At 41.4% G+C, this 13,756-nt stretch overlaps 1 protein-coding gene across 6 annotated transcripts in view; it reads left to right on the top strand.

Moving 5' to 3' along the window:
- Nucleotides 1-2,661: 2,661 nt before the first annotated feature.
- PNPLA4 (patatin like phospholipase domain containing 4) overlaps nt 2,662-13,756 on the top strand; it is a 38,251-nt gene continuing 27,156 nt past the window's right edge. Inside the window, exons 1-3 of one of the 6 annotated variants that reach the window (XM_054974817.1) lie at nt 2,662-2,800; nt 7,633-7,889; nt 9,117-9,243. In XM_054974817.1, the coding sequence (XP_054830792.1) occupies nt 7,731-7,889; nt 9,117-9,243 (286 nt within the window). In that variant the 5' untranslated portion in view covers nt 2,662-2,800; nt 7,633-7,730. Of the gene's footprint in view, nt 2,801-3,158; nt 3,525-6,629; nt 7,890-9,116; nt 9,244-13,756 lie in introns of those variants that run through there. The other 5 variants (XM_054974816.1, XM_054974818.1, XM_054974814.1 and 2 more) reach the window with 5 other exon arrangements.

Below are 13,756 nucleotides of genomic sequence, written 5' to 3'. Positions count from 1 at the left end.
AAAGTTGGTTAGTCTTAAAGGAGCTACTAGACTCTTTACTATTAAAAAAGCTGCACTCTCTTATTAAAATTAGCCTATCTTCCAACTTAATTGAAGGAGAGGAAAACAATGTAAGTTGTTCACTTCCCTGATATCTGGTTCAGTCTGTGGCTATGGGTACCAAAGAGGTCATCATACAAAGCAAAATTGTCTCATATTTTCTTTAGTAGTAATCAAGTTAGAGTTCTACCCTCAACATGGAGATGTTGGAAACACTACTAAGGATGGCCTTAATGGAGTAAAATGCCACAGACCCCCAACCTCCAAAGCCACCAGCTCCTCCAGGATAGATAAAAACTGTTCAATGGATTTCAGTTGTAATGGTGCCACATGAAGGTGATAGCAACCCTTCTATGGAGAAACCTCCATAAAATAATACCACAGAAGTCATCCTTCGAAACTTCTATTGTCTCCTAGATAAATATGATCTATCATGTGGGGGTCATTTATAATTCTGTGATATCTCCATAAAGGTTGTCAACCGTAGTAAGGAAGGGCACAAATAGGGTATAATGCCTCACAGAACACCTTAGAATCCTCTAAGATTGTTAAGTTCTGTCATTTGGATGTCATTTTTGATTTGGGAAATCTTGAGGTGGGTTGGCAACCACTGTAAAGAGGGGCTTCAGAGAGGAATACTGCCACAAGCTCCTACCTCCAAAGCCACCATTGTCTCCAAGATAAAATCTGTCATATGGAGTTCAGTTATAATAGAAAGAGAACTCCAGATGTGAACTAGAGGTGCTTGCAACTATAATATGGAGGGTCCTCAATGGGAAATAGCCCTGACCTGGATAGCCCAAGTGAGCTTGATCTCATCAGATCTCAAACGCTAAGCAGGGTTGGCCTTGGTTAGTATTTGGATGGGAGACCGCCAATGAAGTCCAGTCTCACGGCGGTTGGCAACCAGTATAAGGAGGGGCCTCAATGGAGTATAATACCACAGATGGCAACCTCCAGTGCCACCATTGTCTCCGAGATAATTAAAATATGTCATATTGATCTCGCTAGTAATTGATTAAGATCTAAAGGCCCCACCTGGAGATTTTGATAACCTAACATGAAGGGCTCAGTGGGGTATAATTTCAGAGATGTAATTCTTCAAAGCCAACTTTTTCTCCCAAATAATTAAAATCTGTCTGATCTCTGTCTCCCACTTAGAGGTGTGGGCAACACTATTATATTTTCATTTCTAAAATCTTGTTCTCTGGTGTCTGCAATGCTTCCCACTGTTTTTGTTTGTTTGTTTGTGGTACTGTCATTACTTTTGTGCCCATTCTGGCTCGTTCTGTGGTGTTCTGAAAGCCTTTTGGCACAGAAAGGGATAAAAAAAGTGTATCAGTTCAGTGTTTTCACTTCTAAAATCTTTTTTTCTGCAGTGTCTGTATTGCTTCCCACTGTTTTTTGTGGTACTGGCATTTCTTTAGTATCCATTCTGGCCCATTTTGTGCTGTTCCGTGAGTGTTTTGGCACGGAAAGGGTTAATAAAAGCAAGCGACTACAGTGTTTTCTCTTCTAAAAATTTTTTCTCCAGCTTCTTTAACACATTCCGTTGCTTTTTGTGGTTATAGCATTCCTTTAGTGCCTGTTCTGGCCCGTTCTGTGGTGTTCCAGGACCCTTTTGGCAGGGAAAGGGTTAATAAAAGCATGCCAGTTCAGTGTTTTTATGTCTAAAATTTTGTTCTGCATTGTCTGTAATGCTACCCCCTCCTTTTTTGTGGTACTGGCATTTCTTTAGTGCCCGTTCCGGCCCATTCCGTGGTGTTCTGGGAGCATTCTGGCAGGGAAAGCGCTAATAAACACGTGCCAGTTCAGAGTTTTCATTTCTAAAATACCGCTCTGGAGTGTCTTTAACACATCCCACTGTTTTTTGTCCCGCTATTTGTTTAATGCCCGTTCCAGCACATTCTGGCCTGTTCCGGCTTTTACCCCGTCCCTTTGGGGTTACCCCATGTAAAAATCTGGAGGATCCATGAGGATCCGTGCTTTTGAAGCACATTTTGTTGCCGTGGCAGCACCATGAAGCAGTGAGTGCATGATTTTTTTGGTGCAATCTGTGGCAATGGACACTATATAAGACTGTATGGTGAGTCTTTCATGACCTCACATAAAATCTGGTGGATCCATGAGGATCTGTGCTTTTGAACCACGTTTTTGCACCATGGCAGCGCCACAGAGTGATGGGTGCATGATTGTTTCAGTGCTGTCTGTAGACTAGGACATGCTCTATAATATGACTGCCTTTTTGTTTTGTTCAATATAAAAATTATTTGAATTCATGAGGCTCCGTTTAAAATCATCTAGGTCCAGCTTTTACACATTCCCAGTACTAACCACTGTACCAAGGGTTTGTTTGCAAACGATAGGGCACTAATACGGAGGTGCCTCTGTCTCTTTAAAAGAGAAAGGGAGGCGTGGTAGAGCGTGTGGAATCTGCGGACGGCTTCAAAGTAAATTTAGAACGCGAACGTTGAAACTAATGGTGTGAGACGAGTCTATTGAAGAGGGTGGGTGGGGAGCTAGGAAGGAAATTAGGGACGAGCCCAAAGAAGCCAGGGGAGGGGGGGGGGTTACAAAGAGCTGCGTAATGATTGTGTTCCCCCCCCCCCGCCTAATTAGACTGTTTCGTTCTTCAGCTAGTCTTGAGTGACAGCTGTCTCTTTCTGTATTATCCGGAAGGGGCTGAAAATGTTAATTATTTCTTAGTCTCTGTTTTCGGAGCCAGGGAGTTCTAGACTACAGGGCTCTGAAGGATAAAAAGGTATTTCACGAACGTGTTCTCTCTGTGGTGAAAACCGTTGTTCTGGGTCGTTTTGGTAGCTCGCTGAGGGAGAAATGGGCATCCTCCAAATTTAAGAGAGCATATTATATTTTTTCAATACTTTAGAATGGCATGAGCGCCCTTTACTGATCTTCCGCCCCCCCGCTTTAAAAGTTGCTGAGCTATTAACTATTGTCCATCAGTTAATTTCAGAACAGAAACTAGGTCTAATAGCCTCAAGGCCTTTAAAAACCAAGAAGAGCAGGAGAGTATCCCTTTAAGCGACACTTAAATATCAGATAACGCCCCCTCCCCCGCAACAACAATCAAGTTTGAAGTTTAGAGGGGAGCCAGAGATGGGAGATTATTGCCCAGTGAGAGCTGTTCGCAGACTGTGTTCAGTCAGTTTCAGAGGGTGCTAGATCAATGTGATAATAATGATTTAAATGCAGTTATCTGACTGAGCCTATTAACTTTGTTAGCATTGTACAAAACCTCTCAGTGCTGAAGCTAAAGCAGTAGTGAATTATGATGTCTTAAATCTCTAAACTGCTGGCGCAGGCATGGACCTTGTTAACAGGGCCTTAATAACAATTTCTGGCTGATACTAGTTGGCACTTCCTTCTTGCAGGACTGAGCCATCTTGGCATCCGGTTTATATGTATTGCTATATTTTGTCTACTGCACATTGATGTGGTCAGAAGGGCTGTCAAACTTCCACTTTGTACGTACACATTTATTATAGAAAGTCCTGGGACTGGATTATTGCTGAGGTCTCCTGGTTACAATCTGGTTGCCACCCTCCCTGCCAGGGCTATTGGGACTTTAAAAGCTGCAAGCTATTCTATGTCTCTGCCCTTCATGCCGGGCTCACATGCTGAATTTCTGCCTTTTATTGGGCAGCTGAAGGCACAAGAACCCTACTTGGGGGAAAACAGTAATCTGAGGTTATTGATCGCATGAAGAAGTACTGTGATATTCTCTTCAGTGTTGCTGTTGGAGTGGTAAAAGGTTGTTTGGGCTGTTCCTGGTACAACCTTTTTGCCTTTGGAGTTTAATTTTTTTAAAGAAAAGAAAAGAAACACCCTGATCACAAATGAATGGGGGTGGGGTGCTTTGTTACAGTTCTGGGTTTAGTAGGGTAATGTGAGTTGTTTAATATTAAAATCACTGCCTAGCCTTCCTAAGAATAAAGTGAACTAATCCCATGTATACCATGTTCCTCAAAGAAAGGTTGGGGTACAAATGTCATTCATATAATTTAATGTATGTGCTAAAGAAGGTAAACCTAGAAAAGCCCTTAAGCAGATTCCAATTAAGAAGTTCCTGGTAATGAAAATATCACAATTACAAGTAAAAAAACTCCTTCAAAGTAAGCCATTTTATTCAGTGATATGTACTTGCAGGTTGATGTCAGCATATTTATGAACATATATCTTGTATCCAATCTCCTACAGGGTGAATTAAATTAGGATGCTCCCATCTGACTAAAATCAAGCTGGCTACTTTTATAAGGATTCTTTGGAACTGAATTGTCCACTTGTACATATACAGGAGATAATTCTCTTCTTCCAAAGAACATGAATCTGGTATACTGAAGTCAGGATGGAGAGAGGTATCTAACAATTTAATCTATTGCTGCTTCCACACACGTTGGATAATGCATTTTCGTTGCACATTAGTGATTGTTTGCAACAGGATTTTCCTGTTTCACACAGGAAAATCCAGTTGCAAACAATCACTAATGTGCATCGAAAGCGCATTATCCAACGTGTGTGGAAGCAGCCTATGTTTATAGCTATAATTATCAGTTGGTTTATTGTTATGCTACGAGGAATTCATAGCCTTGTTAAAATTGATAAAATTATTAAGATATTAAACCAGCTTCTTCCTTAGTTTGCATGCTGAAGCACAAAATTTTGTCACCTTGAAGGTGGTTTCATTAAAATGGTCAACAAGAAGGAAGGCAGTATAAAATTTATCAGACCTGCCCAGTTATTTAGATAGAATTGGGGTAATATATATTTGTTGAATGTCCTTATAATAAGAACAATACAGTAGCAAGTGTATGACTGTCTTAGCCATGCCTGATTGGCAACAGTAGATAAGTTGGGAGTACAGAATACATGAGCATCTCCCTTCCAGGAGGGCTGATGGCCACATATTAAAGCAGGCCAAAGTAAAGACTCTGCGATATTTTAAGAATTTTAATTTATGTATTTATTGATTTATTTATTTCACTTTTTAGCCTGGTCTCCCGCAAACAGACTCATAAAGGTAGTCTTTTGGGGCAAGCTTTTTGCCACAATTCCTGTCCACTGGAGCAGATGAAACCTATACTCTATGAACTTTAAGAGCTGTATCCCATATTTGTTCATTCTTCCTTTAGCTCCTGAGAACCCAACATGCTGTAGGGCTAAGGGATTAAACCTGTAAAGTTGTAATTTATCCACAACAGCTCTCACCCATCCTGAGTTATAATTATCTGAGAGCTAAACTACAAATGATAAATTACATGAGGACACACACATGAAGGGAGTCACAATGTTAGCTGGGAAGCTGAGTTTTAAAAGACAGATCGGAAGGCTTTGTCAATTTCCCCTGTCTACAGAGTCAGCAAAGACAGCTCCTCAGAGGGTTTGTTAATTTCCTCTTCGCCTCCTGAAAGCTCTGTCAGTTTAACCTCCCCTTCTAGGTTGCAAAGAGGAAATAAACAAACCCTCTGAGACAGGATCTTTGTGGATCTGTAGAGAGGGGAAATTGACAGAGCCTTCTGATCTGTCTTTTAAAACTCAGCTTCCCAGCTAACATTGCAACTCCCTTCATGTGCACATCCTCATTCAATTCTTCTCTTGTAGTTTAGCTCTAAGAGAATTAAGGACATTAATCAAGGGGGGCTGAAATTTAACTTGAGCCAAAAGCATATTTCTTGAAACCAACCACATGCTTTGAGTGGAACCAACCCCAGCTTTCGTCTGAGAAGGGCATTGAGCACACACTGTGGATCCCGCAATATGGATCTAAGAAATTTGAACTGGATTGCTTCCAAATAGGGAAAATCTCTGAATAAACATCTGTAGCCATACATAAGTTGGGATAACACCTTACCTTAAAAAACTTTAATTACTTAATGTATGTACTCTGGTTTCTCTTCAAATGGTGTAATTCTGTGAAAGTTCTTATTGGTAGCACTCCAGTCCATACCCTACAAATAATTGTCAGAGACAGATTGTTCTAGAGAACAGTTGGTCATTTTATTTTCTCATTCTGGAATCTAGAGAGATACTTCTGGTATAAAATACAAGAACAATATGATGCAAATATGGCAATGAACAAAGAATTCAATATGTATGCTTCTTTAAACAGAATGATGTTTATTTTGTACTTTCAAAGTGGATTGAGTGCTGAGAAGGGTTTTAGCCTTTATGATAACCCTGCTAGATGTCCATGTTTAACATTTTGTTTTGTGTTGTTTAACAGTCCAGTTCTGGTGTTCACTGGAACATTGTCTGCGTGAAGTATATTGTAAGGCTGGCAACCAAACAAAGCACTTAACGGCTAACCACTTGTAATCTGCAAAGAACCATCTTTTCTGGCCTTGCCTTAAAAGTGCAGTTCTGGACATAAGAAATAATACAGGGTGATTCTTGTAATGTTTGTGTTAAAAGTCTTTCCATCAAATGTAATATATGAATACCTCAAGTACATTAAGGCCTCTGATTCTGTAGTTGCTGTCTATTGATTCAATTCTATTATCTTGTTGAAGGAATGGGCTCAGAAACATCCCTGTTCCTTCTGATTGCCCCCCCCCCCAGTGGTTGGAAGAACCCCATGGCTGCTCCAAACTTCAGCTTGGCAGCGTCCCCCTTCTCCTCTCTTCTCAAAGGTGGCAGTTCCAACCTGGGTAACCATGGACTGCCACCAATGATTCTTAGGAGTATCTCCTGCCAGACAGAGTCATACATCTAACACTTTGTACCCATGTTGCTGTTTAGATGCCCCATGTAATTGCTGTACCTCCTGCTATCCTCCTGTAGTCAGGTGCTAGGTGATCTATTGCAAGTTCACACTTTAGAGCTATTGTGCTCCAGGGATGTCAAGCTCCTCTGCTGTCTCTCCCTATTACCAAAATTTAGCTAGCTTGTCTGAATAGGTGTGGTAAGTTTTCAGAGATTAAGCTTAGAAAGCCCAAAATATAAGAATGTTTAATAAATGATTAAAAGAATACACATGTTCTGTTCAAGTTTTCGGGCAAAGCAAGGGAACAAAGAGAAGAAAGGTGAAAGGCCTCTTGATTTAGGACAGGCAAGCTTTACTTAAAGATGTGATAAGTTAGAGTTCATCATTGCCTTAGCTCTCCATGTTGGGGCTCTCATTGTCCCCTGCCTCATGGGCAAATGGAGTCCCTAGGCAAAATCTTAGTCCATCATGGTTTACGCACATCTGAAGAGCTGCCCAAAATGGAAGAAGAGTATTCTCTCTACTGTCTAGAGTTTTTATAACCTCTTTTCCTCTTCGCCTGTACTCAAAAGGAGAGAAAGTCTTCTGAGCTTTATGGCTCAAAGTGTGGTTTACTAGCAGGGGATGAGGTAGTAAGCCATTAGCATAACTAAGAGCTTGACGGTTCCTATCTTCAAACTCTCTTCTGCCAGCTATCATTCTGCATCAGTCTCCTGTCCCCGGACAGAGCAGTACAGTAATTGAAACATTGGGGTGAATTCTTGGGTGGAGGGTGTTTCTTCACAATCCTCTTGTTCAGTTAGTTAATTAGATTGCAACTATGTCTTAACAGCTATTTTTTTAAAAAACAGGTAACCTCCACTGTGTTACAGGATCAGTGGGAATCTTAAGTGTGGTGTCCCACAACAAGATGATTTGTTTTTGAGCTTGTGCTGAGAGGACTGGAATTGCAAATCTGTTTTTCAGAATAATGTGGGTTACCAAAAGTATGTACAGATTGCAACGACAACAGATTTGCCTGAAGCAGGCTGGACTATACAACACTCTGTTTCTTAAACTCCAGCATTTTGGGGCTAATGCTGATAGTTATTACAGTTTGCAAACTGTCCGTGGTGTAACTACATGCAACGTAAGTATTAAATTACTTCTCTGTTGTTAAGGTTGTGCATACTAATTTTCCTTCATGCTAACAGAAAAGACCATTTAATTAGTATTGTATCATACAGTTTCTGAGGGCAGCATTCTGTTCGTTAGATTTCTGTTTGTTGCTTTAAAAAACTTACTCCTGCCACATTCATTTGTGTGTGTAAATGGGACTTGATAAATCTGACTTTTAAAGAAAATGCATACATGACTGAGTACTTTAGGAAAGAGGAGGGGGATATTTTTATTCTTTGCATGTTATCATATGTGAAACACAATTTTGTAGATGGAGAAAAATGGGCAATTGCTATGAGAATATGTTTAGAAGCATGAACAGATCTGGAAATTTTATTTTTCTTACAGATGTGTGGCAGATCAGCCAACCACAAAACATTTAAGAAGTTGTTGAAACATTAGATATTTGGTAGGAAACTAGGTTAATAGTACAGAAAATCAGCTGGAACAGCAGTAGAGTTTTGGATAGTTGTCCTTGAAGCTGATTCGTAATTTTCACTGTGTGAAAACTTTAACACAGCCATACAGAGAAGTAGAGAAAGTTAACTAGTTTTACCATCTGCATGTGTCTACAAGGGATAAGGGCTTAAAAATTGGGTTTGGCACGATATTTTACTGGAACAAATTGTTATCGAGGGTGAGTGACTGACTTCAAGGCTGTTTATTTTACCACGTGAGCCTAACTTGAGTCTTGTATTTTAATAGGTTATTAGCAAGTGCAGGGTTGGTCAGGCTACCTGGTATGCCACAGTTGGATTCTAATGCATGTTTCCTGTTAGGACTTGGAGTTTACCTGCTCCTGTCTCAGTGTGATAAAAAATGATTTTCCTTAACCCCCCACCCTTCACACTGCAGATCCCCCCTTCATCATATCTAGCATAGTTTCTAGGGTTTCCCTGAGCCCTAGGAATTGTGCCTCAGTAAGTGCAGGTGGTATAGCAGAATTAAGAGGCTGAAAAATTCTGGTTGTGGTGTTCCACTCACAGACTGTAGGATGCAATCTATAATGAGTAATCACCAGTTTTATAACAGAATAGAACAAATCTACAATAGCGTAAAAGGGTGCCCATTAATAGTAAAGTGTTTCGAATTCCTGGAATCTATAAATCAGCCACATTTCCCCCCAAACATTAGTTTTAGTCATTACTTTGTTAATTTTGATATTCTAAGAATGTTAACACTCTAATTGTATGAGTAGGTTTCCCCAATACAAAATACATGGCTCATAATGGATGTCACGTCAGCTGTCAACAGAAGAAGCAGCAATACAGTTTATGGAATAACATGTGACACACCACATGGAAGAAGGCAGCGTGATATGGAAGGTACTTTTACTATTAATTCTGTTTTACATAGACATCTTCTGCACACATAGTTGTATTTGGAGCTCTGAAGGAGATTTTCAATAGCATGTTAAAATTCAATTACAATCAATAAGCAGTAAAGTAACATAATCAAAAAACATGAACAAAAACATGATTTTAAAGCTGTGGAATTTTACAATGTGAATATTACATTCTTGTAATACAAAGCACTAAACTTAATTAAGCAGTAGAAGCAATGCAAGCAGGTAACAAAAAGATATTTAAATGATCTCTTAAAACCAGGCAATCTAACAATAACAAAATGAGCTTCACAATCTTGTAGCAGGTTGTAAGCATCACAGATTTGACAACATGTTCATGTTCTTGATTGGCAGAAAAGTTGGTTGTGCATACACATGCTGCTGCCTTGTGGCTTCCCTCTCTCATTTCTGCTGTAGCCAGCACGACTCCTTCCAGTCTGCTATTTGCCGCATTCCTTAAGAACTTAATAGTACCATCCTAAGCAGAGTTATACTCTGCTAAATCCAGTGAAGTCATTGGTCTTAGAAGGGTATCGCTCTGCTTAAGATGCACTGTAAGATATTTAAACATCACAGTGAGTGACTTGCAGAGGAGTCTCCATCTGTGCCTTATGGCTGCCTGAACCTGTGTGTGTTAATAGAAAAGGCAGGCAAACTGTCTAAATCAGAAATAATTGAAGCATGCGCATTCTGGCAGTGCTTTACCATGGCTGTCCTTTCCTGTAAAACAATTTCTGGCCAAAGGAGAGAATCAGGCCAGCCAGTCTCTCCCACCCTCCCTTGAAACTTTGCTTGTTAGATAAGCCCTGTGCTGGCTGGAGGCCAAGAGAAAGAGGCAGAGCCTTGCCAGAGGTACGAGACTCTGGGTGCGGGCACAAGGGCACCTGCCCTGTATTTATTTATTTTTTTATTTACATCATTTATAGTCTACCTTTCTTACTGAGACTCAAGGCGGATTACACAGTTTGAGTTAGTACAGTCAATTTAAAGGACATTTCAATAAACAATGTAATAGGATATATAAATGCAAATGTGCAAGATTGAAAACCAGGAGTTCCAATTTTCAAGACTGAAAACCACTATAGAGTTAAGGAACTGTTGAAATCCAATACAGAGTTAAGGAAATGCTGAAAAAGAGTATAAACAATTCTAAGCCTGGCATATTAAACAAACAGAACTGCCTAGTAGGATCAAACTTCAAGCAACAGATAGTAGCACAGTAGAGGGAGAGTGACTCCGGTTACTTACGTGGAAACCAGGAGTAGTACAACACCTGTTGAACAATGCTAACATGAACCCATCATGTCTGTATTCCTGGACTGCTGTATGGCTGAAAGTGAACAAACTGAAACAACCCAGACAAGGCAGAAATGATGCTGGTTGAAAAGGCAGAGATTTTGAAGGACGTTGTGCTTACCACTTTTGATGGGATTCAGTTGACCATTGCTGACTCAGTTTAAGAGCCTAGGGCACCTTCTACAGGTGCCACCCTTCCAATGGACAAAATAAACAACTGCCTGTACACATGCATTCTCTGTTGTGGCCCTAACTTATGGAATGGCCTGCCTGACGAGATCAGGTAATTAAGACTATACTGTAATGAAACATTTCAGAACAATGCTTTGCTAAAGTTACTGGGGCTGTAAACTTTATTTTCTATAGTCTTGCACTATGTATGACCCTTCTATATAATTTCTGCATTGTTAAATATATTGTATTAATACTTAAAGCTTTGTTTCAGCTCCATTTTTAGATTTCTGCAACCTAAACCTTATTGCTTTGTTAATTGGTTGTCCCATCCTGTTGATTATATTTGTCTCACACTGTGTAATTTGCCTTGAGTCCCAAAAAGAAAGGTGGACTATAAGTAACATAAATAAATAAAAACTTAGTTATGACTTTGAAAAGGGGCACAGGTCTGTCCGTAAGAAAGCTTTGGTGACATTTACTATAAGCAATAAGTGTCACAATCCTTCTTGTGTCTGCTTCCTTCAGCTGCCAGCCTCCCCCATTCTGGACCAGGATCTCAGTTCTTAGAGCTGGTGCCACCATTGAGGCGGGCGCCGCAAGTGCTGAGGTGCCAGAGGGGGTGCCTGGGGTGGAGGCAGGCGTCATGGAGCTGGTGTGCCTGGCCCGCAGCTGCTGCAGCTGACCAACCCCGTGCCGCCACTAACACACTCCCCTGCCTGGGCGCAGCAGCCGCGGGCCAGGCACAGCAGGCATCTGGGGCGGCAAGCGGAACCTCCCCAGCCACCCGCAGCGCCCGACTGGGAGTGAGGGCAGCCTCCGCGTGCCATCCCAGCCACCTGCTGGCCAATGGGGCCGGCTTGCTATGTGATGACATCATCATGCCGTGACATCATCAAGCAGTCTGGGGGCACGCGTGCGCACTATGTGCTCACGCAAGTGGGGGCAGCCACAGGCACCAGAAATGCTGTTGCTGCCCCTGTCGGTTCTGCATGCCCCAATGAACCAAACACAGAGGAGAAAGTCTGTGTTTAAAATTAAACCTCCCAGAAAACAAAGAACTCTTCCCTTTCCTGGGTCTACTCTAGAGTTGCTGCTGCCATCCAAGGATCATGGGGATGAGCAGGGATCTGTATTTGAACTTCCCTCTTCTCCCCACATTACCCGCCCAAAAGACCCTGAAGTATTCAAATGGAAGAGTGAATTGTTTTTTTTAGCTTCTTACCCTCTTCCCTCTGTGTTGGAGTTGTTCTTCAACCCCAGTTGTCAAGTAAAACATGTTGGAGCAGCTTTAGACAATGTGGGCAGGGCTTTTCAAATATCTGGCACTATAACCCCAAGATCACAGCTCTGATAAAACTTGATTACTTACACATTTTGGAATTCCTGGAAAGGTCTTTCAATGCTGGAAGGCTTTTATTTCATTGAAACAGTTCCTTCTATACAACAATAAACATTAGAACATATATAGCACTTTTCAGTGTTCAGAATGTTTAACATGCATGTTTAGGATTGGGAGAATCACCAGGCAAAACAGAATAGTATGCTGAGGCTAAGAAAGGTCTCTGCCAGTGGCTCCCCCCCCCCACCACTTAAAGGTAGTTTCAGGCAGGTTGCCATGTTGGTCTGCAGTAGAACAGCAGAATTTGAGTCCAGTAGCCCCTTAAGAGACCAGCAAAATTTTCAGGGTATAAGCTTTTGAGAGTCAAAGCTCGTTTCATCAGATACAAGGAAGAAGAAGGGAGCTTTGATTCTTGTTGGTCTCTAAGGTGCTGCTGGACTTCCTTAAAGGGAAACTGCCACATTTCCAGCTGATGAGGTAAATTCCAGAGCAGCTTAGGGGTAGAATGAGATGGTGAGAAAAGCTGAACAAACTTCAGACCTTTTTTGTGGAACCTTTATTTTTCCTATGGGAGGCTAGAAGTGGTGAAGAGACACCCATGGCATGTAACCGTGCTTTTAAAAGGGGACAAGATGCAGCCTGATAAAGCTTCAACTACTCTTGTGGCTGTGATGGACAGTGGCTGTGAGAGGAAAAACCAGACAATGACAACTCCTTTCCCCTCTTTGTTCTGTGGTTACTGTTGCCACAGCGAAGAAAATACTGGTAAGACTAGCCACTGGAAGAGGGCGCTGTGGCTCACTCACACCCTCAATACATTATCTTGTTGAATTCTGGCAAGAATACTGTTAGGTACATATTTTTATCCCCATACAGCAGATGTTGGTATTTTTATTCTTTTATTAAAACATTTATATCTTGCCTGTCCATTTGGCTCAAGGCAGCTTACAATAATGGTTAAAGATAATTCCTAAATTAAAACCAAGAAAAAAATAAGACCCCAAATCTCTTCCTCCCACTTTAAAAGATACTTGCTATTCACACCCCTTCACAAGCCCGAGCAAAGTAGCAAGCCTTACAGTGCCTCCTGAAGATCTCCAAGGAGGGAGCTCCCCTCAGCTTCTCAGGGAGCCCATTTCATAGAGCAGGAGGCATGATGGGAAAGGCACGGGCATGGGTTGATGCCAGATGGGCCACCCTAAGTGGTGGGCAGCCAGCAGATGGGTACCTGAGGACCATAGTTGGTGCATTGGCACATATAGAAGGAATGGTCCTTCAGATATGTGGATCCCAGGTTGTGAAGAGCATTAAAGGTCATGACCAGCACCTTGAATTGGACTTGGAAATAAACTGGTCCCAGTGTAGCTGTTTCAAAACAAGGTAGCTGAAATTGTTGGGCTGCTGCATTCTGGGCTGCCATAGTTTCCAGGTTGTCTTCAGGGACAGTCCCATGTACAACATGCTGCAGTAATCCAACTGTGTGAATACAGAAACATGGATCAGGGTCTGGTTGGATCCTCTGCTGAGTTTACAGATGCAGAGGAGTTAGCTGTGTTAGTCTGTGGTAGCAAAATCAAAAAGAGTCCAGTAGCACCTTTAAGACTAACCAATTTTATTGTAGCATAAGCTTTCGAGAATCAAGTTCTCTTCGTCAGATGCATGGTACAGAAACTGGTCAAATATA

This window comes from Eublepharis macularius, chromosome 3 (assembly GCF_028583425.1).
Source record: "Eublepharis macularius isolate TG4126 chromosome 3, MPM_Emac_v1.0, whole genome shotgun sequence".
Taxonomy (NCBI): Eukaryota; Metazoa; Chordata; class Lepidosauria; order Squamata; family Eublepharidae; genus Eublepharis; species Eublepharis macularius.
This window is presented reverse-complemented; position numbering and strand designations above follow the sequence as displayed.